General features: G+C 57.6%; 3 protein-coding genes and 1 long non-coding RNA gene across 10 annotated transcripts; 3 read left to right on the top strand and 1 right to left on the bottom strand.

Moving 5' to 3' along the window:
• Nucleotides 1–125: 125 nt before the first annotated feature.
• BAD (BCL2 associated agonist of cell death) lies at nt 126–11,326 on the bottom strand. Of its 5 annotated transcripts, none has more exons than XM_082344203.1 (4): nt 11,176–11,326; nt 10,687–10,881; nt 1,262–1,455; nt 126–634 (listed from the first exon to the last, which is right to left on the bottom strand). In XM_082344203.1, exons 2-4 carry the CDS (start codon nt 10,871–10,873, stop codon nt 509–511), a joined length of 507 nt encoding a protein of 168 aa, XP_082200329.1. In that variant the 5' UTR covers nt 10,874–10,881; nt 11,176–11,326; the 3' UTR covers nt 126–508. The 5 variants fall into 5 exon arrangements, with proteins under 5 accessions (XP_082200329.1, XP_082200331.1, XP_082200330.1 ...); XM_082344205.1 differs by having other exon boundaries at nt 11,129–11,236; XM_082344204.1 differs by having other exon boundaries at nt 11,074–11,227.
• LOC309606744 lies at nt 1,462–9,767 on the top strand. The gene is made up of 3 exons (XR_014232033.1): nt 1,462–2,431; nt 3,675–3,927; nt 6,820–9,767. It is a non-coding gene; the product is annotated as an uncharacterized lncRNA (long non-coding RNA).
• A 51-nt stretch (nt 11,327–11,377) lies between the features above and the next one.
• Nucleotides 11,378–15,955, top strand: GPR137 (G protein-coupled receptor 137). Of its 2 annotated transcripts, none has more exons than XM_082344148.1 (8): nt 11,378–11,890; nt 13,004–13,375; nt 13,459–13,508; nt 14,236–14,461; nt 14,576–14,725; nt 14,851–14,979; nt 15,091–15,206; nt 15,499–15,955. In XM_082344148.1, the coding sequence occupies exons 1-8, from the start codon at nt 11,837–11,839 to the stop codon at nt 15,656–15,658; spliced, it is 1,257 nt and encodes a 418-aa protein (XP_082200274.1). In that variant the 5' UTR covers nt 11,378–11,836; the 3' UTR covers nt 15,659–15,955. The 2 variants fall into 2 exon arrangements, with proteins under 2 accessions (XP_082200274.1, XP_082200275.1); XM_082344149.1 differs by having other exon boundaries at nt 11,586–11,890; nt 15,091–15,193; nt 15,499–15,650.
• A 1,621-nt stretch (nt 15,956–17,576) lies between these two features.
• KCNK4 (potassium two pore domain channel subfamily K member 4) lies at nt 17,577–24,868 on the top strand (the record flags this gene model as incomplete). Of its 2 annotated transcripts, none has more annotated exons than XM_082344147.1 (7): nt 17,577–17,599; nt 19,075–19,340; nt 22,327–22,450; nt 22,585–22,745; nt 22,939–23,125; nt 23,635–23,774; nt 24,455–24,868. In XM_082344147.1, the coding sequence occupies exons 2-7, from the start codon at nt 19,152–19,154 to the stop codon at nt 24,866–24,868; spliced, it is 1,215 nt and encodes a 404-aa protein (XP_082200273.1). In that variant the 5' UTR covers nt 17,577–17,599; nt 19,075–19,151. The 2 variants fall into 2 exon arrangements, with proteins under 2 accessions (XP_082200273.1, XP_082200272.1); XM_082344146.1 differs by lacking the exon at nt 17,577–17,599 and adding an exon at nt 17,770–17,843.
• Nucleotides 24,869–24,956: the final 88 nt, after the last annotated feature.

Below are 24,956 nucleotides of genomic sequence, written 5' to 3'. Positions count from 1 at the left end.
TGATGTCACTCAGAAACAGCCTCAGTTTCCCTTATATATAAAACGGGGGCATCTTTTGAAACTCTGTCAGTGCTACCGCTCCCCCTGCCCGCGAAGCCCCAAGCGACGGACATAGGAGACTCCACGGCACAGACGCGGGCTTTATTAGCACATTTCTAGCGAGCATCGGCCCGCAGCGTTACCGCGGAGGAAAGGGTTCTGGCGAAGTTAGGGTTAATTCCGGCTCGCAACTGACGCAGGCGACTGTGGTAGCCCAGCGCCGGGGGCGGGGTCACAGGGCCAGTTCCAGCACCTAAGGGCGGAAAAACTTCAAAACTTCCGATGGGGGCCGAGCCCCTCCGCGGTCCTCGCACACACCGGAAGGGAATTGGGCTCTGGGTCAGACCGCCTCCTTCTGAAAGGGACGAAACTGAGCCTCCTTTTGCATAAGGCCTGCAGAAGAGACTTCCGCCCACTCCCAAGATGGCCGCCAGCAACGGTTGGGAGATTCGGGATGTGGGACAGAAGGTCACTGGGAGGGGGCGGGGCCTCCTCTCCCCAAGTTCCGGTTCCACCAGGACTGAAGAAAGCGCGCCCAACTGGGGCTTTGTCGCATCTGCGTCGCTGTGCCCGCGCTCTTCGGGCGAGGAAGTCCCTTCGGGGTGGGAGGAGGAAAGGGTTAAGTGAATTAGCTTATCCTGGCAGCTCGAGTCTGGCCCCTCCGCTTCCGGAATCCCACCGCCAAGTGAGATCCCGGGGGAGATAAAGACAATAGCTCCCACCAGGCCCTGTACCAAGGGGTCTCCTGACTACTAAGCATGAGATCGCTTGGGCCCTTAGGAATGGACTGGTTAGATCCCAGATCCTCCATGCCGGGGGCGGTAAGAGAGGATGCCTAGGACCCTGTAAGCGCCAGAGCTGGAGATCTAGAACCTGGAAGATGGGTCCGTAATTCGAAAATTAAAGAAGGGGTTCCGAAATTGAGGTCCAGGAACCCGGATATCCGAAAGGGGTCGGTCAGGAGCACAGATGCTAGCATGCCCCGCGCTCAAAGGATTTGGGGAACCCAGGAGCCTTGGCCTTCCGGAGCGGGGTCTGGGTTACAGATCCCGAAACGCCCTGGGACTCGGGAAAGGACAGGCTGGAGGGAGGAGTCCCGAGACCGCAAATCCCGACATGCAGTGGGACTCGAATGGAACAGCCCAGTGGGAGGAGCCCCGGGAGTACAGGTCCCGGCATGCTCCGGGACTACGGTGCCTCGCGCGCCCCGGCCAGAGCTCACCTTGAAGGAGCCGTGGAACTCGTCGCTCATCCTCCGGAGCTCGCGGCCATATCGCTGTGCAGCCCAGAGGTTGGGGGGCGCCGAGCGCGAGCGGCCCCGGAAGGGGCTGGGCTCCTCCTCCTCCGTCCCTTCTTCATCCTCCGTCCCCGCGGAGTAGAAGCTGTGGCGACTCCGGGTCTCCACAGCCCCAGTGCCTGCAGAGAAGGTCAGGGGGTGGGGACGACGTGAATCTCAACTCCTCTGTGCCCCCAGCCCTGCCGAAGCCCTCAGCATTAGCTCCGTCGGCCCGCTGTGGTCTTTGCGTGCACATCACTCTACCTCTCAGAGCCCCAGTTCCCTCCTAAAGGAAGCTCATGGGGCTTTTGTGAAGATTCGAATTAACTTCTCCTTAATCCCACAAATCTTAATTGAGCCCCAACAATGGGCCAGGCCCTTAGTGTATAAAATGACTTTTCTCTGTGCCTGGCACAAAATAAGGGCATAAGAACTAGTAGTTAGAGCTGCGAGTGCGAGACGCTGGGGCTTCCCAGCAACCCCCTGGGCCGGTAGCTCTTTCCTCAGCTCCATTCCCCCGCAGAGGAAACCAGTCCCCTGGACGAGGAGGTCGCCCCAGCCAGGCGACCTGCAGCTGACCTGCTGGGATCCATTTGTTTCACTGTTGTGGCCTACAGGAGACCTTGGGCCCCCAGAGAACAAGAGCCTGTCAGCAGCGTGTCTGTACCTCTCACAGCACCCACTTTGGAGAAATTGTCCAGAAAGATCTGTTGACTTTAGGTAATACTTAGGGAGCACTTACTGTGTGCTAGTAGGCCCTGGGCATTACTTCATTATTCTCCTAACCATCCTGGGAGGTGAGTACTAACATTGCTTCCACTTTGCAGATGAGAAGACAGAGGCTTAAGAGAGGTTAAGACTTGCCCAGGGTCACACAGCTGTGAAGCTCTGAGGCTAGAAGTCCCTAGAGGTTTGTTGGAATCCAGAGTCCAATGATTATCCATTGAGCTACACTTCTTCCCTTGTCCAACTGCCCTTCAACTCCCTGAGCCTGTGTCCTCACCTCTCTGTGGGGATAAACCTAGTCCTTACTACCAGTGACTGCATAAGGGTCACATAAAGAGCGGGAAAGTGCTTTGTAAGCTGAAAGGGTGTGATGGATCATTATGCAAAGAGGTGTGTCCTGAGTTTGTCTGACCTTTGTACTGTGTGCCATCCCCCCAACTCCTGCCAACCCCACCCCCATACACAGTCCAGCAAAGACCTAGAACACTCCCAGGAGCAAAAATCCAGAGCTAAGGGCTTCCCTGGTGGCGCAGTGGTTGAGAATCTGCCTGCTAATGCAGGGGACACGGGTTCGAGCCCTGGTCTGGGAAGATCCCACATGCCACGGAGCAGCTGGACCCGTGAGCCACAACTACTGAGCCTGCGCGTCTGGAGCCTGTGCCCCGCAACGGGAGGGGCCGCGATAGTGAAAAGGCCCGCGCACCGCAATGAAGAGCGGTCCCCGCACCGCGATGAAGAGTGGCCCCCGCTTGCCGCAACTAGAGAAAGCCCTCGCACCAACCGAAGACCCAAACACAAACAAAAAAATAAATAAATAAAAAAAAAAAAAAAAAAAAAAATCCAGAGCTAAGCATAGAGTGAAAGACAGGCATGGAAGAAGTGCAGGGGACCAGCGTCCACAGGGAGGCGTTTTGGAGAAAGTAAGATCTAGACCAGGTCTTGAAGCCAGGGGTAACTGTCTCATCCTTCCCCAAAAGGCCTGTGGGTCAGCTCCAGGGCTGCTGGGCCTCCAAGGGTCCCATCTCCAGACACATGGCTGAGAAAGCCAAAAAGGGAAGAGGGAGCTGGATCCAGAAAGGCCTAGGCTAAGCGGGTGATCAGAGCTTCCTGGGCTTCACCAAAGCCTGAGGTCAGGTAGGTAGGGAGACCATAAAGCCTTTGAGGAATGAGTTGGCAGTGGGGAACGGGCAGCTAAATCAGCAGTCGGGATTGGGGGTGGGGGCTAAGGAGCCGAGAGCAGCAAGACCCCTGATGAGAACAGGCCCATCTGCAGAGCGCTGACCAGTTCCGTGGGGCGTGGGCAGCAGGGCCGGGTCCCCACCACCACCTTCCTGCTTTGTGACCTGGGGCCTTTAATCCCTTGGGGCCTCAGTGTAGTCCTCTGTGAAATGGACCCCAGACCCCAGGACCTCCACGAGAACAAATGACACAGGGAGAGCACCCTATTCTGCATTTTGCGTGTCCTGAAGGCTCCCAGCTTCCCAGTGAGGCAGAGGCCAAGTTCTCCCTATTTTACACCTGAGGAAGTAGAAGCACAGAGAGGTTAGGAACTTGCCCAGGGTCGCACAGCTGGTACACCCTGCCCGGTCACTTAAATGCTCAGGAACCATCAGCTATTATTTTCCTTTACCAGCACTAAGAATCCACACACCTCCACACTTGACAGATGCAAGGCCCAAGGGTCAGAAGATGAGTGATTGGCAGGTGGGCACTTGGTTTGGGCACTGCACCCTCGCCTAGGAATCAGAACAAGCAGAAGAGCACTCGCTGTGTCAGGTTGGAAGTGTGCTTCATGTGTATCAATTCCTTACGTCCTCATCACATCCTATGAAGGAGGTTACTCCCTGTTCCCATTTTACAGAGGAGAAAACTAAGGCACAGAGAGGGTAAGTAACTTGCCCAAGGTCACACAGCTAGTAGATGGCAGAGCTGGGATTCCAACCCAACCATTCTGGCTCCTGTGCCTGTGTGCTTAACTCTCATGCCCCCGGCTCCCCCCAGCAGCACCACGGGCCACCTTGGGGGCTCAGGTCTGGGAAGGCACCCCTGGTCCTTCTGTAAGTGCCAGCTCTACCAGGGGCCTACCCTAAGGAGTGGGGATTTTTACCAAAGCCATGGATTTAGCAATGCCAAGCCAGCCATTGTCAAAATGACACTCCTAAGTGTAAACTGAACATTTAAGTGTCCTTCTGTTTACTAGGAAAAAACCTGAGGGATTTTCTGTGAACTCCCTGGGGGAAGTGGATATGCCCCTCCCACCCTATGCATCCAACCTTCAATCAGCTCTCACCCCTACATGCCCCGGGGCAGGGCAGAGGTGGCCTCTCTGAGTCTGGGGAAGGTAAGGGTGAGGGAGGGAGTGTGGCTCCTGTCTGGTTGTGAGCATGGGTGGGTGCCCAGGCCTGCCCACTCACACCATCCTTCCAGAGAGCCTGCCTGGGGCTGGGGTGGGGAATTGGGAGGGGCCTAGGGCTGCAGGTGCCCCGAGGCCCACCCCAGGCTTTAAGTTCTTTACCCATTGGGCTTCTGGGTACGTGCATGGGGCTGGACACATCCATGTTCATGCTTCTGTGAGCATCCTTGCACACTTCATTAAAACAGTGGTGTTCCAGACAGTTCGAGGCAGTGAGGCTTTCCCATCAGGCAGGGCTGGGTTTGGATCCTGCTCTACCACATGTGGGTGGTTCACTTACTGCTCGCCCCCGGCAGGAGAGCAGTGTGGCATTCCTCCCTGAGCAGGCGCGCTGCCTGTCGTGTCTTGGCCCAGGCTTCCTGTGTCCCCAAAGCCGTTTGGGGTACAAAAGCCCCTTACTGTCCTGTAGAGAACATACCCCCACCTTGCTCAGAGCTGAGGAAATCAGAAAACACTAAAGCAGAGGCTGGCAAATGTTTTCTGTAAAGGGCCACATAGTAAATATTTTGGGCATTGCAGGCCACACAGTCTCTGTCACAACTACTCAACGTTGCAGTCACAGCTTGAAAGAAGCCAGAAACAATATATACATGGCTGTGCATTGCTGTATTCCACCAAAATTGTATTTGGGACACTGAAAATATTATTCTACTTTGGGACTTCCCCGGTGGCACAGTGGTTAAGAATCCACCTGCCAATGCAGGGGACACGGGTTCGAGCCCTGGTCCAGGAAGATCCCACATGCCGCGGAGCGACTAAGCCCATGCGCCACAACTACTGAGCCCGCGTGCCACAGCTACTGAAGCCCGCGCGCCTAGGGCCCGTGCTCCGCAACAAGAGAAGCCACCGCAATGAGAAGCCCGTGCAACACAGCGAAGAGTAGCCCCCGCTCGCCACAACTAGAGAAAGCCCGTGCACAGCAACAAAGACCTAATACAGCCAACAAAAAAAAACCCTTCAGTGGCTCCCCATTGCCTATGAGATAAACTCCAAACTCCTGGGCATGGCCTTCAAGGCCCTTACATTATGGTTCTAACCTACACTTCCTTGTCTGCCATCAGAGGGGCATTGGTTATTCATGTCTCTTATCCCCTCTGAATGAACAGCAGTCCCCAGGTCTCCTCAGGGCCTGGGCCAAATCGCTGTAACAACAACAACTGCAGTAATAGTAAGAACAGCAAACCCTCCTCTGTGCTAGGCACTGTTTCTAAGCACTTTTCCTATACTAATGCATCAGATTCTCACAACAACCTTATGAGGTGGGACTAGTTCTAGTCCCATTTTACGGACAAGAAAACTGAGGCACCCAATGTTCATCACAACCTAAGTGTCCATTGACGATGAATGGATAGAGAAGATGTGGTATATATATACAATGGAATATTACTCAGCCATAAAAAGGAATGAAATAATGCCATTTGTAACAACATGGATGGACCTAGAGATTACCATAGTAAGTGAAGTCAGAGAAAGAAAATATCACGATATCACTCATATGTGAAATCTAAAAAAATGATACAAATGAACTTACTTACAAAACAGAAATAGACTCACAGACATAGAAAACAAACTTACGGTTACCAAAGGGGAAAGGAGGTGGGAAGGGATAAATTAGGATTTGAGGATATTTTTTTCTTTTTGGCCGTACCACGCTCGGCTTGTGGGATCTTAGTTCCCCGATCGGGGATCAAACCTGGGCCATGGCAGTGAAAGCGCTGAGTGCTAACCACTGGACTGCCAGGGGATTCCCAGGACTTTGGGATTATCAGATACACACTACTATACATAAAACAGATAAACAACAAGGATTTACTGTATAGCACTGGGAACTATATTCAGTATCTTGTAATAACCTATAATGGAAAAGAATCTGAACAGGAATATATATATGTATACGTATGTATAACTGAATCACTTTGCTGTATACCTGAAACTAACACATCATTGTAAATCGACTATACTTCAATTTTAAAAAAAGGAAAAACAAAGAAAACTGAGGCAGAGTGAGTTAAGTAACCTGCTCAAGCTCAACCTACCAATAGAGGGGAGAGCTGAGTTTGAACCCTGCAGTCTGGCCCAGGGCCTAGCACCGGGCTGCTTCTCCCACTGCATGTCCTTCCTCCCCTCTCCATCATCCACGCACCAGCCGCCCCAGGCACCAGGCTATGCAATGGAGCTGTCACAGCACACAAGGTGGCCACAGGCCTGCCCTGGGGACACACGCAGTCCACTACAGCAGGGGTGTGGAGGCAGGGAATATGAAGGGTGACAGGACCCTGCCCATCTGGAGGGGGCAGTGGCCCTGTGGCTCTGGCAGGTCACTGGCACTTGTGGATCTTTTATGGAAAAATCACTTGCTTTTTAGACATCGAAAACTAAGTCAAAAGTTTAAGGATGGGCTTCCCTGGTGGCGCAGTGGTTAAGAATCCGCCTGCCAATGCAGGGGACATCGGTTCGAGCCCTCGTCAGGGAAGATCCCACATGCTGCGGAGCAACTAAGCCTGTGAGCCACAACGACTGAACCTGCGCTCTAGATCCCGTGAGCCGCAACTACTGAGCCCACGAGCCACAACTACTGAATCCCACGCCTAGAGCCCGTGCTTCACAATAAGAGAAGAAGCCACTGCAATGAGAAGCCTGCGCACCGCAACGAAGAGTAGCCCCCGCTCGCTCGCCGCAACTAGAGAAAGCCTGCGCGCAGCAACAAAGACTCAATGCTGCCAAAAATTAATTAATTAAAAAAAAAAAAAAAGTTTAAGGAATCCAGTGCGGTCCTCTTACACGGTGGCTACTTTCTCCCGTGCAGGCCTCCTTATGGCTGGACCTGGAGCTGGGATAGTCATCCCCTTGACTTATTGCTGCTTCAGACCATTCTCACTCCCTCCTCCCCAAATCTAGTTTCTTGGGCTGTGCCACCCTTCCCGCTCTGGGCCTCAAGCACCCACCGCCCACAGGGTGGGCCCCTCGTGGGTGCAGGAGATTACTGGAGCTCCCTGCCGCTCTCTCTCCCCAGCCACTCCCTTAGCCGCTCGTGTCTTCATTCATTCACAGCACCGAAGTGGTCCTTCCCAGCTCCCTGCCTTGGCACCCCAACTCTAATGATGCTGGGACTCCTCACACTTGGCCAGCTTACACTGCACACGAGCTAAGCCCCCAGCCACCTCTCTCACTGGGCTGAGACCAGCACAGGTCTGGTTAAGGCCAACTCCCTGCCAGTTCCCACAGGCAGCCGACTGGCCAGTGGGGCTGGAGGAGAGCACAGCCGTGCCACCTCAGTTCAAATTCACGGTCACGAGACCCAGTGGCGCCCTAGATGTTGCCCAGCACAACTTCCACACTCCATCCTCTAGGCCAAGACAACCGCTTCCAACCTGTTCCTCTCTCCCCCTCAGCCCCCATCCCTCTCCCCACCCTCACTCCTGGCTCAAGACCTGGCTTCCTTTTACCAAGAAACTGGAAGCACCCACGAGAGAGACTTCTACTAGTTCCCACGAGGTTTCTCCCCCTGCCCTCCACTGCTCTTAGCTGAGCCGCCCCTCCCCTGCACACCAGACTGCTCTCTCCGACTCAAGGACACCTCTCCAGCAAGCTTCCCTTCTCTTCTGCATCCTCCAGTATTTTCCTCGCTCCTGGATTACTCCATCAGCTTATAAACATGCTCTTTTGGGAATTCCCTGGCGGTCCAGTGGTTAAGACTCCATGCTTCCACTGTAGGGGGCATGGGTTCCATCCCTGGTTGGGGAACTAAGATCCCACAAGCTGTGCAGCATGCCCCCCCCCCCAAAATGCTCTTTTCTTTTCCCTTTCTATCGTAAAAGACATAATAAAATAACTCTTCCTTGACTCTCCTTGGGCCTTCAGCTGCCACCCGCTCCTCTGTTCCTCTTTGCCAGAGCTCAGCTGCCAAGAGGGGGTGGGCTCTCCTTTCTACCTCCACTTCTCTTCCTATCAACCCTCCCCACTTGCCACCCAAGCTGCACTGGCCCTGTGTCGAGTCCAGTGCTCCACTCCCAGTCCTCCTCCAGCGGCCCTGGAAGGAGCCTCACGGGTTCAGCTCTCCCTTTCCTTACCAGACAGCTCCCTCCTTCTCAGACCCCAGTGCTGACTCCTCCTCTCCTGCTGCCCTCTGCAGGCTGGATCCCCAGGATCAGTCCAGGTCCTCCCCTGTCTACACTGGCTCCCAGGGCCCACAGAACACTACCTCAGCGACTGCCAACTTCTACGTGTATCTATCCCTGCTAGAAGTCTCCACCTGGATGCCCAAAAGGCACTTCTAACCTGCTCTGGGCCAAACAGGGCTCCTGATCTCACCCCACGCCATCTCAGTTCCATCTCAGTTAAGAGCCACTCCATCCTTCCAGGTGCCCAGGCCAGATCCCTTGCAGCCATCTTCTCTGTGCCTCATACCCCACATCTGTCCGCCAGCAAATCAGGCCAGCTGTACCTTCAAGAGAAACCCAGAGTCCATCTACTTACCACTTCCACCGCCACCATCCTGGCACAGGCCACCATCCTCCCCTGTGGCACCGCCCCTGCCTCTGCCCATTGCAGACCCGGCTCAACACAGGGGCCCTGGTGATTCTCTCGAGGTCCAAATCGGATCAAAGCCCTCCAGGTTTTCACTCAAAGTGAAAGCCAGAGTCCTTACCTGGGCCTTCAAGGCCCTGCCCATCGGCCCCTCCTCCTCCCTTAACTCTTGATGAGTCTCCAACCCCCCCTCCCCTCACTAGCCTGAACTGTGTCCTGCCCTCAGGGCCTTTGCATGTGCCCTTCCCTCCGCCTGCAGGTCTCTGCCTGCATCTGTCTTCCCAGAGACCTCTGCCTGGCTCACCCCTCACGGATTCTAGCCTTTGCTGAAATGTTGCTTCTTACCAAGGCCCACCCTGACCACCTCAGTTAAAATCACTCCCCCGGCCCCCCAGTGTTCTGGATTCCAATGAGAAAGTCAAGAGTGTGTCATGTAGTGCATCATCTTCTAACGCATTATATCACTCACTACTTTGTTTCTTTGTTTATGGCTTGTCTCCCCCCACCTACTAGAATGTGGGCAACCACAAGGGCAAGGGTTTCTCTCTTCTGGTCACTGATGAACCCCTGGCAGCTGGAACATACATTCAGCACTTGACACAGAAGATGGGAAGGGACAGCCAGGTGGGGGGGTAGAAAGCTGTTTCAAGCAGAAAAACAGCAAGTGCAAAAATCTGGAAGTTAAAGAAAGCCTGCGGAGTTCGGTGTGACAGACAGCGGGCTAGGGAGGGTTTTTTGTTTTGTTTTGTTTTTTGTTTTAGAGATTATATCCCTGACTGAAAACTGAATACCAACCTTTTTGTTTGTTTGTTTCTTTTTTTTTGGCTGCACCACGTGGCTTGCAGGATCCTAGTTCCCTGACCAGGGATTGAACCCGGGTCCTAGGTAGTGAAAGCGCTGAGTCCTCACCAATGGACTGCCAGGGAATTCCCTGGGGAGAGTGTCTTAATAAGCCTTTCTGCTCCTGAAAATGGGAGGGCGTCAATTCGGCTTCTGCAGGCGAGGGACATGAGTTTTGTTTTCAGAAGATCTCTGTGGTTGTTCCAGGTGCCAAGGCTTGTGCTGGGCACTGGGGAGGTGGGGACTACAGAGAAATGGCCACTGCCCTCCAGGGCCCATCCTTCCATCTCAACGCTGGGTCCCCCTGGGTAGGTGTGGAGGACAGCCCATGCCTCCCCAGCCCCACACAGACCCGCTGCCTGGTAGGGCTGTCTGCCTCTTGGGGTCACCTGGCCCTGGCAACTGGCAAGGACAGCCCGCGTGTGGGTGTGAGCCACAGGGCGGAAGAGAACACAGCTGGGGCTGGAAGGCTGGATCCCAGGATCTCAGGGAAAGTGCTAGCCTGGGGCAGGGCACCACCAAGTCTTCTAGCCCCAAGGAAATGCCAAGCAAGTGTGATCTAAGGCAAGTTGCCTCTCAGTGATTCTGTCCTGGCCCTAAGCTAAGAGCTACATACTTTGACCATTTACTAAGCACCAGCTCTATAATTAAGTGCTTCTTAGGTATTCCTGCTAATCATCCCCACAGCACTACAATGGTGGCGACTAATTGCTCTGTTTTACCGAGGAGGAAGCTGAGGTGCAGAGAGGTTAGGGACTTGCTCAAAGCCACCCCGTGAGTGTGGATGTGGCTGGGGTGCAGGGAGCTACTGGGCTGGAGGCCAGGTGGACAAGCAGGTGGTTGTTCTTGGGGCGGGGGTGCCTACCTCCATGGTGGCTGCTGCTGGCTGGCTGTCCCTGCTGGTGACCAGCTTCCCCCAGGAGGCCTGGGGCCGTTTGCGGGTGCTTGCTGGGACCTGGGGGCCTGTCCCCTGTGGGGCTGGGGCCCAGGCCCCTATCTGCAGGGCTGGAGTCTTCCTGCTCACTCTGCTCAAACTCTGGGATCTGGAACATGCTCTGGGCTGCGGGGGTAAGATGGTAGGCGGTTAGGGCACAGCTGGGGCTAACGGGGGCCGGCAGGGGTTGGCGGGGGGGGGGGGGCGGCGCAGGCATCCCTGGCTCCCTCTCCCACCTCAGAACCCCAGGTCCACCCTGCCTCCCAGGCCCCTGGTTGTCCGTTGAGTCTGGCCCAGCAGGAGGCTCAACCTACCCACCCAGGATCTAAATCTCTCAGAGCCCTGGGGCGGTAGAGCAGCCCCAGGCCCCTACCCAGGCCTCGGCCAGACCCGCCCGTGGTGACGGCACACAGGTCTCACCCCAAGCCCGGTCTCGAGGACCCTGACCCGGGCCCGCCGCGTCCCTCTAGCACCGAGGGAGTCCGGCCCTAGTTGCCTGGGCAACGGGAACTGTCACCGACACGGCCCAATCAGCTCTCGAAGTGTCACTAACTGGCCAGCAGGCGGGGCCACTACCGGCCCGGGCCCCGCCCACCACCTTCCTCCTGGGTCCCTTCTACGTCTCCGGATGCTCAGCTCCCGACTTCCTTATGCCTTGGGCGTGTGTGGGAGCAGATGAGGGGTTCTTTGGGGTCCCCATCTGGGGGCCAGCTCCTGCTGACAAGTCCTTCAGGCTCTCTGGGCCTTAATTCCCACTCCTGTAAAATGGGGATAATGACACCTCCCTCAGGAGTCGGTGATCCTTGTAAACTGAGTGGTGATTACTGTGGGTGAAGACACTTTGCAAAGCCGTAATTGAAGCTCAGCCGTCGGATGCAACTGTTGTTGTTGTTGTCACTGCTCCGTCTGAACCGGGTGGCCGGCTCGGGAAGTCCCCCTCCCTCCTCCCCGCGGTGGAAACCTCGCACCGCCCGCATCAGGGGCGCCACTCCCTGCGCCAACTCGGGAGCACTCGAGATAAGCGAGGGAGCCTCCGCCCTGGCAGGATGACTGCCCCGGCGCAGAAGGGACAGGGGCCCCTATGAGGGTGACCATAGGACTCGCGGAGCCTCGCGCCTGGCAGACGGCGGGCCAGGTGAGCGGGAACCGCCGCCACCCAGGGAGTGCGCGGGCCGGCTAGCGCGGGCTGCGGGGCCAGGCGGGTTAAGGCCCGGGGGCGGGCCCCGGAGGCCATCTTGGCTGAGGGCGGAAGTTTCGTTCAGAGACCGGCTGAAGGGAAGTCGTTACCGCCCCGGGTCGGGCGGCATGATTTCGATTTGAGGATGGGGAAGAGAAGCATGGGAACTGCCGGGCCCCCAAAGAAGCAAGGGCCGCTGGCCCCGGGCAGTGCCCACCCGGGCACTGGCCGGACGCGGCGCAGCCCGAGCGTCACGGCCGCTCGCCGCCTCTTGTAACCCCTGACGCCCGCCAGCGGCGCAAGTCGCGCCAATTCTCGAACGGTTCCGCGCCGGGCGCGGCGCGGTTCTGCGTAGCAGGGGCCGGACTCTGAGCAATTTGCGTAGCGAACGGCGGCCGCGCAGGCGCAGGAGGGGGTGGAGCAGCGGGAGCCGGGGAGCCGGAGCCCCGCGTCCCAGCGACCGGAGCCGGCTACCCCAGCGGCGGCCTGACGACCCGGCGTCGGCCTCCTCCCGCCCCCCGCGGCTGGAGAGTAGACGCAGTGGGGGGTGGGGTGGGGGCAGCGTCCGGAATCCCGAGGACGGAAGGCAGAGGCCCTCCCCATCCGGATTGTTGGAGGGGAGAGAGTCCCCCAGTTTGGGGAGGGGGAGAGCCAGGCGTTGAGCGTCCCCAGCAGCGGCCGCTACCCTGAGCAGACTGGCGCTGGCCGGCTCTCCCCCTCCTGCCAGGACGACTCCAGCGACCAAGGCCAGGGACCCCTCTTCTTCAGCCTCTGCACCTCCACCCCCCTCCCCACGCCCGGCTCTGAGGCTGGCCCAGAGAGCAGTGCTCCCCATCCCCCTCTGCCCTGGAGAGGAAAGGCTGTCCTTCCACACCCCTGAGTGAGGGACCCAGGTTGCCTGTGCCCCGCAAAGGCAAGGGTCCCTCTATTCAGGGGGGGAGGGCCTGGCCAGCCACAACTTCTTTCCCCCTGAGCTCCCCATCTCTGTCTCTGCACCCTACAACTCCCACCCCTCCGTATTTATTTCCCTGGCCCCCTGCCAGCCCCTCCATCTCTGTCTCCGGGATTCAGGCCTCCCTCCCTGACATGGAGAGTAACCTGTCTGGCCTGGTGCCTGCTGCTGGGCTGGTGCCTGCGCTGCCGCCCGCCGTGACCCTGGGGCTGACTGCGGCCTACACCACTCTGTATGCCCTGCTCTTCTTCTCCGTCTATGCCCAGCTCTGGCTGGTGCTCCTGTATGGGCACAAGCGTCTCAGCTATCAGACGGTGTTCCTGGCACTCTGTCTGCTCTGGGCTGCCTTGCGTACCACCCTCTTCTCCTTCTACTTTCGAGATACACCCCGAGCCAACCGTCTGGGGCCACTGCCCTTCTGGCTTCTCTACTGCTGTCCTGTCTGCCTCCAGTTCTTCACACTGACGCTTATGAACCTCTACTTTGCCCAGGTAACCATGGTGACGGGTGGGGGTGGGCAGTGGGGTGGCAAGCCCCAAGGGCCCCAAAGAATGATGGGCGTCTCTGCTCCCAGGTGGTGTTCAAGGCCAAGGCAAAGCGTCGGCCAGAGATGAGCCGAGGCTTGTAAGTACTCGGGACACTGGTGGGTTCAGCCTCCAGGTCAGGGGCAGGGAGAAGCCCGGTGTCCATTCCTTCCTCCCTGGTAGGTCTGAGGCGAGGACAGCCCAGAATATTTGTGAAAGGCTTGGAAGAGTTAGGCATCTGGTGCAGATGGCTCAGCAGAGGCGCATTGCATATGTGAAGGACAACTATAATAGAAACAGTTGAGATACTGTGAAGGGAGAGGGTACCAATGTCATCCATGATGGAGGAAGAGTTGGAGGCTCCAGCCCTTGGAAACTCCAAAGCCAAAGGGCACTTCTGGGTGACCTTGGGCAGTGATACTCTTGTCATTTGTATAACATCTCACAGTTTATTAAGAGCTTTCACAAACATCTTTAATTTTTACAACTTACCTGTGAAGCTGTTATTATCCCCATTTGAGAGGTGAAGACACTGAGGCCCAGCAAGGTAAAGCAACATGTTCAAGATCACATACCTGGCAGGAGGCACAGCCAGGGCTTAAACCCAGATTTCTGACTCCCAATCCAGTGCTCTTTCTGCTGTACCACAGCCGTCAGTCATCTTCTGACCTCTTTAGCTTCAGTTTTCTCATCTGTAAAACTAGAGGAGCAGGGTTCAGACTGGATGACCTGAGGTTCTGATTGACACCGGGGTCTCCTGGGGGAGGCTGGGTGGTTGGGGAGCACCAAGGGTGGTCTTCTGGGGCTGACCGTGCTGTGGGCCGCAGGCTGGCCGTCCGAGGGGCCTTCGTGGGGGCCTCGCTGCTCTTTCTGCTGGTGAATGTGCTGTGTGCAGTGCTGTCCCGCCGGCGCCGGGCACAGCCTTGGGCCCTCCTGCTGGTGCGCGTCCTGGTGAGCGACTCCCTGTTTGTTATCTGCGCACTCTCTCTTGCCGCCTGCCTCTGCCTTGTCGCCCGGCGGGCTCCCTCCACCAGCATCTACCTGGAGGCCAAGGTAGGGCCACAAGTGCTGATGCCTGGGTGTCCTTTGGGGTGTTTGGGGTCTTCAGAGTAGAGAGAAAGCTGGAACCTACCCTCCCTAAGGATCCTCTGTTGTCATCTGTGCCAGGGGACCAGTGTGTGCCAGGCAGCTGCGATGGGTGGTGCCATGGTTCTGCTCTATGCCAGCCGGGCCTGCTACAACCTGGCGGCCCTGGCCTTGGCCCCCCGGAGCCGGCTGGACGCCTTCGATTATGACTGGTACAACGTCTCTGATCAGGTGGGCATTCAGCACATCTGCCGCCTCCTCAGTAGCTGTGGCTCTTGGCCCCAAGCTGGCCTGGGCCCTGTCTGGGTGCCCCATTGGCACGACTGCAGGTTGGCACAGCCCCTACCTCCCCACAGGCGGACCTGGTGAACGACCTGGGGAACAAAGGCTACCTGGTGTTTGGCCTCATCCTCTTTGTGTGGGAGCTGCTGCCCACCACCCTGCTGGTGGGCTTCTTCCGGGTGCACCGGCCCCCACAGGACCTGGTGAGGGCCAGTGGAGAGGGGCGGCACTGGGGGTACCTGGGCTGGGTTCTGGGGGTTGGGGGAGGGCAGTGGGGGGCAGGAGGAAGCATCAATGGTGGCTCCCTCCCCCAGAGCACCAGCCGCATCCTCAACGGGCAGGTCTTTGGCTCCCGTTCCTACTTCTTCGACCGGGCACACTGCGAGGATGAGGGCTGCTCTTGGGAGCACAGCCGGGGTGAGAGCACCAGGTAGGAGTCCCGGTTCCACCTCAGGACCCCTGGGCTCCCGGGTTGCCCCATTGAGCCATGGGGACTTACAGCTGGGCCTTCCCACACCCCAACCCGTGCCACGATCTGTACCAGGTGAGGTCCCCTCTGGTTTGCTATTGCTAAAGCCTCCACCTCTCTCTCCAAGATGAAGTTTGCCATAGTCAGAGAGGTCTGGGTCACTGGGCTCTTCTAGGTGTCTCTCCCTCCCCCAACTCTTGTGGCCGTGGTCCTGGTGACTGCCGTGGAACTGAGCCTGCTTCTCTGCCTGCAGCATGTCAGGCAGCCTAGGCTCCAGCAGCTGGTACGGTGCCATCGGGCGGGAGCCAGGCTGGTGCGGGGGCAGCCAGACGCGGACCACTCCTCTGCTCTTCTCCCAGGTTCTGGGACCAGGCAGCCACCATCACAGTCTCTACTCTACCCCACAGACGTGATTCCCCTTCATCTCCCCCCAGAACACCCAGACCCCAGTCCCTCCCACCCCAGGCCCCTGTGCCAAGTTCATCTGCCGCTTCTTGCCCGGGATCCCGGGGGCTGTGGCTGCCTCTTTCCCAGGCCGGCTCCTTGCTACTCCTGTTGTAGTGAGCTTGCGCTGTCCCCTAGGATGGGGGGCATGGCCCTGGCTGCCAGATGCTCATAGCACCCTGGCATGATCTACCAGCTCTGCTTCTACACCGGAGCCAGCTACCTCTCCTGCGCCTGCCACTCAATAAACAGTGTCTGTGCCCCGAGTCTGTTCTCTGTCTGTCAGTTGTCTGCTTGTGTTTCTCACACCGTTGCCTGTTTGGTCTAAGGCTGATCAGACACTGGCCCTTGAAGGGGGCTGCTGGGCTGGGCAGGGGCCATTTACCTCCCCCGAGACTGGTGGGTAAGGAGACGGAGGAGCCTGCAGTCTGAGGGGAAGAGAGACCAGAAGGGCCCTGCTTCCACTCCAGTCCCTTCGCCGCTTGAATGATTTCTACTCTTTCCTCAAGATCTGCTTCAAATTTCACTTCCTTTATGAAGCCTACCATCTCCAGTTCAGGGAACTGTGTCCCCCCGCTCCCGGGTCCCTTGGCACAGTGATTGCATGGCTACTATGCCTCTTACCCTTAGTGGATAGGGATTTCTAGACACCCTGTTTTCCTGTCATTATGCCCAACCTGGCCTTCAGGTCCAGGAGTTAGTCCAAGGCCTGCGGAGGAAGAGGTGGCCAGTAACTGAGCAGCCCCCGTCTCCCTAGCAGGTGTGGATTTGGCCAGATGGTTGGGCTGCCCCCACACAGTCTGTGGTGGTCCTGGGGGGCCCCTAATAGTGCAGTCACTGCCTTCTGTAGTCACAGCCCTTACAGATCTGTCATCTGTCGCATGGCCGGGAGTCATTTATCAGAGGGTCCGTCTCCTGCCCATGTGTGTGGCCATTTGTTCCAGCTCCTTGGAGTTCCTGGGGCCTAGCACTGAGCCTGTCTTGAAACCCTTCACCTGGGACTCTCCTGAGCAGCAGGCCTCAGGGCCCCCAGAGAGGGCATCCGAGACTCAGAGAATCAGCTCGAAACTGGACAATCACTTTTTTTGAAAGGAAAACTGCCAACATTTGTAGGGCACTTAACTGTGAGTGCCAGGCTCTGTTTTGAGCATTTACAAATACCAACCACTTTAATGCTCAGAACAGCAGCCTGAGGTGATAGTCATCCCTTTTCTGTAAGTGGGGACTGGGAGGTAGGGGGAGTTTGGTAACCTGTCTAGGCCCCCTACTGGTAGAGGATGGTCAGCCTTAGAACCCATGCTTAAAACCACCCAAGTGAAGGCTGAGGCCCCCAGGCAAGAGGAGGGTCTTTGGCAAGATCAGAGTTGTAAAGAAATGGGTAAGAGCAGAGAGGAGCTGAGTTCCAGGACCTGCCAGGGCCCTGCTGTTCAGACAGTGGGGGAGGGAGTGCTGGCACCAGTTCCAGGCTGGGATGGGCATGGAAGTGAGGAACAAGGGATGGGGATGCAGGAGGTGCCCCACCTTGATTTCCCAGAGCTTGGTCCCAACCCTACCTTGGCCAATTCCAGATTGCCTCAGGGGATCCCCCACCCCTTTGTCCCCTGGGATCTCCTCCCTCATGAGTGCAGAGCCCAAGGGCCAGGCTGTCCCTCGGGGCGGGGAGCTGAGGGCCCTTCCCACCTGGTAGTGGGCCTGGAAGATGCTGGGAGATTAGAGTGGAGGCTGTCCGAAGAGGTGAGCCGGCTGATGTCCAAGTTGGGGCCGTGCCGCTGGCCACGGTGGCTGGCCAACAGGGCAGAACCAGGGCCCCGGTCTAAGACTCCAGGCCTGACCCAACGGCGACCCCTCCCGGGCTCCTCTGCCACTCATTTCCCGGGACCGGCCAGGATTGGGGGGCTGGGCAGCCGCAGGTAAGGGTCTGCGGAGAGCAGCGCCGGAGGCGAGGGCGAGGCACAGCAGAGGGAAGCGCGGCGCTGGAGAGGTTAAATGCGGGAGGAGGGGGGCTTCTGGCGGCGGGAGGGGGGTCCCAGCACCGGCGGCCGCCCGCTCCGCCCCTGCCGCTGCCGCCGCCTCCGCGGCCCAGCCGGCAGGCACCGGCGAGGCCGCGCCGGAGCCCGGGCCGCAGCCGCAGCCGCAGCCGCAGCGTGGCCAACAGTGAGTGCGGGGCGGAGAGGGCGGGCGCGCTGGCGCGGAGAGGGAGTGCGGGGCGGCGAAGGGCGCCGGCCGGGCTCCGGGGCTGGGGCGCGCAGGGGGCGACCGGCCGGCAGAGGCGCCCACCTCCCCGCTCGTGGGCGCCTCTGGGAGTCCTGCGGCCGTGCATCCAGCCGCCGCCCGTCACGCTCCGAGGCGTCGGCGTGAAGACGCGGGGAGGCCGTGGGAGCGAGTGGCGGGGGTGCGGTGTCTGGGCAGTGGGCGCTGCGCGGTGGCCCCGCGGTCTGGGTATGTGTGTATGTGAGTGTGTGCGCACAAGTGTGTGGGCCTCTGGGGGCCTTGGCCCGGCGCGCACGGCCCTGAGGGTCCGGTGTGCCCGAGAGGCCGGGGAGTGTGCAGGTGGTGTGTGTGTGCGCGCGCAGCCCGGGCAGAGGGGCCGCCTGGAGCCGCAGGGTGGAGCGTGGCGCGCGGGTCTTTGTGCCGCGTGTGTGCGCGAGGGCGCCGCCGCCCGCTGTCCCGGGGCTGACAGCTGTCCAGGGGATGCTGCACTGGTCCGGCCCTGGTCGCCCCCACCGCGCTGCTTCCCGGAACCCAGTACCCTCCCTTCCCCTCCGCCCTGCCTCGCCTCTGCGCAGCGATCGGGACCCGCCCCAGGGTTCCTCGAAAGCCCAGCGGGGCGCTGGGGGACACTGTAGGCTCCCCGTCCGGTCCATCGCGTCTAGAAGAGGAGCAAGGAGAGGCAGGAGGGGAGCGAGAAGCCGCGAAGATGCTGCCGCAGCCCCGGCGGACGAGCCGGGATCCGCCATACCCGTCCCCGCCCTGCATAGTCCTCTGTGCCCCCTCAGCCTCCAACTGGAAGGCGGGTTCCCCACGCCCCCTCCAGGCCCCCAACATTTCCTCGCTCGTCCTGCCTCTCCCTCGGCAGGCTCGGTCTCTCTTTCCCCCTTCCACTCTCCTTCCTTTCCTTTCCCGGTGCCCTCTTATCTTCTCACACCCTGGAGTCCCCGGAGGGGGACTGAGGGCCGGGCAGTGGAGGTAAGGGGGAGGACAGAGGTGGGGGGACTGGGTGTGTCCTGGTACCAAGTGTCCGGCCAGAAGGATGTGAGGAGAAGACGTCTGTGGGTAGTAGGGCTGGGGGGGCTCTAAGGCCATTGGGTGTGTAGGGGTTGGAGAAGGAGGGTGTAGGGGTGTCAGGTCAGGTTATTGATCCCAGCATCCCTGGTTCTGCCCACAGTGACTGCAGCTCCCCAGGAGCCCCCTGCCCGGCCTCCCCAGGCGGGCCGTGGAATTGGCCGGGCCCCTGGGCGCGCCATGCGCAGCACCACACTACTGGCACTGTTGGCTGTGGTCCTGCTCTACTTGGTGTCCGGTGCCCTGGTGTTCCAGGCCCTGGAACAGCCCCATGAGCAGCAGGCCCAAAGGGAGCTGGGGGAGGTCCGAGAGAAGTTCCTGAGGGCCCATCCATGTGTGAGCGACCAGGACCTGGGGCTCTTCATCAAGGTGCGTGGGTGGGGGAGAGCTCCTTCAGCAGTCACCCATGACCCCCCTGACACTAGCTGCATGCCACTGGGACCCTGTGCTGGAGTGCTGCTTCCAGACCCGCACCCCTGAAGGCAGGGTGCAGCTGGGGGGTGCAGGGCAGAGGCTGGGATCCAGGTCTTTGTGTTTTCAATATGGCGGCCAGGGCCGCATTTGTTTTCCTTGCTGTGCCTGGCATTGGATTCTCTTCCTAAAATGGCTCCTTCCATGTGTGATAGTGGTTGAATGAAGGAACGCATGAAGGAAGAAATGAATAAATGGCTGTAGCAGATGAGATATGTTACATTTTCTCAGGTCTAACTCACTGGTTTAGGGTTGCCAGATGAAGTCTGGAATACCCAGTTAAATGTAAATTTCAGCTAAAGAATGAATACTTTTAAAATATAAATATGTCCCATGCAGTATTTTTATTTGCTAAATCTGGCAACCCTACACTAGTTCCTATGCTTCTTTGAAGTCACAGATGCCTCAGAGAAACCCAAGAACACTGTGAACACTTCCCCACCCCCTACCTCCAGAAAAGTGCACATATAAACATGTACTGATGGTTTCGGAGGATTTCAGGATCCCCCAAGCTGGTCCATGCCATCATGGATGCCAGGTTGAGCACACCTTCCCACCAGGACACATGCTTATGATGCGGAGGCTAGAGGGAGGGCGAGTCAGGGATGGGGTCAACTTTGGACCAGTGACTAAAGAAAGTGTGGGTTGCAGCCTTCTGGGCTACTGTCAGGCAAGCACCTCTGCTGCTCTCTCTCTGATTGAGCCACTGTCATATTTTAAAAAATAAAGTAACATTTAACTTTAATACATTAATGTTTATTATTTTATTGAAAGGCACCCCTATTTCCTGTCCCTTCTTTTGGAGGGAGGAGCCATCAACACGGAGCCTCGGTGTTCCAGCTGATTCCCAAGGTGGCAGGACCTGGAGCAGAGATGAGGATGGGGTGGGTCCAGGACACAGGCAGCTTGACATTGTCTCTGACACCTCCAGAATGCCCAGCAAAGCTCCGAGAGGCCTGGGTAGGAGAGTGTCTGGCCAGACCACAGGGCAGGAGGAGGGAGGGAATCTGACCTATTTTATCTTCACAAAGGAATTCCTTTTTTCCTGGATTAAAAAAAAAAAAAAAAAAAGACGAAGAAGAAGAAGAAGAAGAAGAAGAAAAGGAAGGGCAGAACCAAGCAAGGAGGGCAACAGCTGCTTTATTTCTGTTCCATAATTAGTCATGCAGCAATTATGCACCTACTATGTGCTAGGTGCTGTGCTGTACACCATAGGGTGAGCAGGGAAATTGATATTGGGGTGGAACAGATGCAGACTCTACCCTAGAGGATGTTACATCTAGGTGAAGGGACAAATCCATGGAAAGTTCACTGTAGGATTTAGTAGAAAAGGAGCTTTCATTACTTCCTTCTTTGTTAAATGCCTGTTGTATGCTGGGCCCTGGGCTAGGTGCTGGGGGCAAGGAGGGAGATGCCAGGGGCCTTTGGGAAGAGCTGGTAATTGAAATGAAGCAGGTGAGATGGGTAGAATTTAGAGATGTGTGATTGGGTTGAAAGAGACTCCCAGGCAGAGGAACAGCATGGGCAAAGGCGTGGAGGCTGGAAAGCTCAGAGTGTTTTGCAGTTCTTGGATTTAACAGATGCCTAGTCATTTGAAGCAAAAATTAGAACACACAAAATGACAAAGGATTTTTTCCCCTAAGTAGTGAATTTATTGGAAAAGTGTTGCAAAATAAAATTAAATCACTTTTAATTATACATTTCACTTCTTGGCTTTATTAAACAATTATTTCAGGAAATGGAATCATCTCAGAAAATCCGGGGATAAGGTCACTGTAACTTGAATTCCAAAATGGGAGTCCCAGGAGTGAAGACTGGGGAAAGGGAGGGTGGGACCGGATTGAGAAGGGGCTTACAGGCTGGGCTGGGGAGTTTGGACTCTATTCTGCAGATAGCAGGGAGCGACGGAGATTTTGGGCAGTCACTTTAGGAAGATTAGTTTGGAATGTGTCTTGCTAATGAGGACTTGCAGTCAGAGAGAAAGAAGGTGGTTTATGACCTCCCTCACACCACTTGTGTCTTGGCTCTGTGCTCCTTGGGGAAGGGCCCCTCTGCACCCCCTTCCCTTTATGCTCTGACCTCCATCACTTAGGGCAGTCACTCTCAAAACACAGACTCCGCCTCTGAGGGAGGCAGACTGGTTGGCAAGAGGGGCAGACACATGTCCATTTCATTAATTTAATCATGTTTATTGAGCACCTACTATGTAGCACAGGGTTTGGTTTGGACTTCAGCAGGGTGGGCAGGGGTTTATGTATCCATGACCCACCTAAAACTGGATGCAAAATTTGTTGGTATGTGAACCTTCCTGGAGGGAGGGTCCCTAACTTTCATCAGATTTTCAAAGGCAAGGGACTCAAACTCAGCTTCCAAAGGGGCAGTGGGAGTGGTGGGGTCTGTGGAAAGCTGGAACTCACTGGGCATGATCTCTACCTGGGGACTAATTTCACAAACACACAGTGCTTGCTTTGATGTGAGTGCTTTAACTCTTCACAATAACTCTATGAGGTAGGTACTATTATCACCATCCCCAAATGATAGATGCAGAAATTGAGGCACAGCTCAACTTCACCTAGCACCAAGATTTGAACCCAGGCAGTCTGGTCCCAGAGTCTGTGCTCCTGACCACTGTAAAACTGGAAATCTGTTATATGAAATTAAGGGGCCGATAATTCAAATGTCTCTAAAACAATGTGTTGGTCAAACAAAACTGGGCTCTCTAATTTGCAATGTCTGCTCTAAGGGATTGCCTTCAGGGAGACCAGAGGGCAGGGGAGAGCTGGGAGGGGTAAGGAGGGAAACACCTTGGAGACTGGAGGGCCAGGGGGTTGGCCAGGACGGGAGGGAAGGACTGAGGTTCCTCCTTATGCATCTTGTCCTGCAGGAGGTGGCTGATGCCCTGGGAGGGGGTGCAAACCCTGACACCAACTCAACCAGTAACAGCAGCCACTCAGCCTGGGACCTGGGCAGCGCCTTCTTTTTCTCAGGCACCATCATCACCACCATCGGTGGGGGAGGGGACTGGTCATGGGGTGGGGGTGGGGGCACGGGGTGGCTGGGCTTTCTCACTGGCGAAGGCGCAGGGGGAGGTAGGGGGGGTGCCAGGCAACCCCTAGAGCTGCTGCACGGCCCCTCTGCCCAGGCTATGGCAACGCGGCCCTGCGCACAGATGCTGGGCGCCTCTTCTGCATCTTTTATGCACTGGTGGGGATCCCGCTGTTCGGGATACTGCTGGCAGGGGTCGGGGACCGGCTGGGCTCCTCCCTACGCCGCGGCATTGGTCACATCGAAGCCATCTTCCTGGTGAGCTGCTCCACACCCTGCGCGCCCTTGCGTTGGGCTCGGGATACACTTCCCTACACACCCACCCGGCACGTGAGCGGGGGGCGCCTGAATCGCGCGAACCTCGGACACGGGCTCCCAGAAGAAGGTTGTGGGGTGTGAGAGCCGGAGGTTTTGGTGACTCCTCGGCCCTGCCTACTGCCCTTCCCTGCAGAAGTGGCGCGTGCCGCCGGGGCTGGTGCGGATTCTATCGGCGGTGCTCTTTCTGCTGCTCGGCTGCCTGCTCTTTGTCCTCACGCCCACGTTCGTTTTCTGCTACGTGGAGGGCTGGAGCAAGCTGGAGGCCATCTACTTCGTCGTGGTGACGCTCACCACGGTGGGCTTCGGGGACTATGTGGCCGGTGAGGCCACTTTCTTGGGTTGCACTTCCCTACCCACTTTATTCCTGCCCAGGGACTCTGCAATCTTGCTTCTCCCTCCAAGTTCCACAGGGCGCTTGTGCGCTCACACGTGCTTGCTCCAATCCCTACATCCACTCACTGAATGCACCCTCCCATTTTTCCAGGGATGCAACACCTCGTGCCCACTTACATTCTCGCGTGCTTGCACCCCACGCATGCTCACATATATTAAGTGACCCCTTCACACGTGCCACATTCTTGTACACGTGCACCCCTCACACATGCTCACATTCTTGAACGTGAGCACCCCGCTTACTCTTCTCTTGCACACCTTCAAGTCACTCCCACTCATCTTCTTGCATCCATTCGCGCACTCTAGCTCATACCCACTGTCCTGGGGAGGGCGGATCCTCTCAACGAGTTGGGAGGAGGGGCAGTGAACCAGAGACTCACAGGCTCAAGGCGTGTCTCACAATCAACTTCTTTCTGCCCTCCCCGTGGCGTCCCAGGAGCCAGCCCCAACCAGAACTCTGCAGCCTACCAGCCGCTGGTGTGGTTCTGGATCCTACTCGGCCTGGCCTACTTCGCTTCAGTGCTCACCACCATCGGGAACTGGCTGCGAGTAGTGTCCCGCCGCACTCGGGCAGAGGTAGGCGCCCCTGCGTCGACACCGCGCCTGCGCCGTGGCGCTGATGCACTGTTCACCAGCAGCAGGTTGACTAGTCTGCCTCCCTTCCAGAGTGTGGGCTCCCCAAGGCAGGGACTGAGGGAGCCCCAGTGTGCACCGGCCGGGAACAAAGCGATAAACTCTGACAGGTTTGCAGGTGACTCCATCTCTACTCTCATGGATAAGGTTACCAGATTTAGCAAATAAAGATGAAGGAAGCCCAGTTGATGTGAATTTTGGATAAGTTGCAAATAATATTTGAGTATAAATGTCCCAAATATTGCATGGGACATACTTACACTAAAATTTTATTTGTTGTTGTATTTTTATTTATTGTTCTAAATATTTTGTAGCCCCACTCCTTGCTCCCGGCCGTGGAGCGGGTGGAGGCGCAAAGGTCTCTGGGGGCAAGGGAGGGAGAGCTGAAATAAAATCCGGTCGGTCTTTTCTTCTGGAGAAAAGGGCACTTCCGCGCAGATGGAGGAGGGGAGAGCATGTGGCTGGGTGATGAGCTTTTCCCTCCTCCGGCCTTTTCCCACTCTTGAGGCAGGAAGACGAGGCGGAAAAGAGGGGCAATGCCTGATTGGGGAAGGGGCAGGCTCCCGGGGTTGCGGAGACGGTCGAGGAGCCCTGGTCGAGGACTGCCTTTCCTCCCCGCGCAGATGGGCGGCCTCACGGCGCAGGCTGCCAGCTGGACCGGCACGGTGACCGCGCGGGTGACCCAGCGAGTCGGGCCCACGGCACCACCGCCGCCGGAGAAGGAGCGGCCACCCCTGCCTCCGCCGCCGTGCCCAGCGCAGCCCGCCAGCAGGCCCCTATCCCCTGCGGCCCCGGAGAAGACCGAGCCACCCTCCCCGCCCACGCCGCCCACGCCGCCCACCCCGCCCACGGCCTCCGCGCTGGACTACCCCAGCGAGAATCTGGCCTTCATAGACGAGTCCTCGGACACGCAGAGCGAGCGCGGCTGCGCACTGCCCCGCGCTCCACGGGGCAGCCGCCGCCCCCTCAACACCCACAGGAAGCCCGCGCGGCCCCGCGGCCCGGGGCGCCCCCGGGACAAAGGCGTGCCCGCGTAGGGGCAAGACCCCTGCCCGGGCCTCTCAAAGGGCTCCGTTCTTGCTCTCTCCCCGGCATGCTTTGCTTGTTTAACCAAAGAGCCCTCTC

Source organism: Balaenoptera borealis (genome assembly GCF_965194805.1).
Source record: "Balaenoptera borealis genome assembly, chromosome: 11".
NCBI classification, from domain to species: Eukaryota; Metazoa; Chordata; class Mammalia; order Artiodactyla; family Balaenopteridae; genus Balaenoptera; species Balaenoptera borealis.
The sequence above is the reverse complement of the archived record's forward strand: the minus strand, read 5'-3'. Positions and strand labels throughout refer to the sequence as shown.

Bases quoted from the DNA above. Each gene is read 5' to 3' on its own strand.
- BAD (XM_082344203.1), bottom strand. From the start codon at position 10,873: ATGTTCCAGATCCCAGAGTTTGAGCAGAGTGAGCAGGAAGACTCCAGC. The intron at 1,456-10,686 runs GTAGGCACCCCC...CCTTCTCTGCAG, and splicing joins CAGCAGCAGCCACCATGGAG to GCACTGGGGCTGTGGAGACC. The intron at 635-1,261 runs GTGAGCTCTGGC...CCCACCCCGAAG, and splicing joins AGTTCCACGGCTCCTTCAAG to GGACTTCCTCGCCCGAAGAG.
- GPR137 (XM_082344148.1), top strand. From the start codon at position 11,837: ATGAGGGTGACCATAGGACTCGCGGAGCCTCGCGCCTGGCAGACGGCG. The intron at 13,376-13,458 runs GTAACCATGGTG...CTCTGCTCCCAG, and splicing joins TGAACCTCTACTTTGCCCAG to GTGGTGTTCAAGGCCAAGGC. The intron at 14,980-15,090 runs GTGAGGGCCAGT...TCCCTCCCCCAG, and splicing joins ACCGGCCCCCACAGGACCTG to AGCACCAGCCGCATCCTCAA.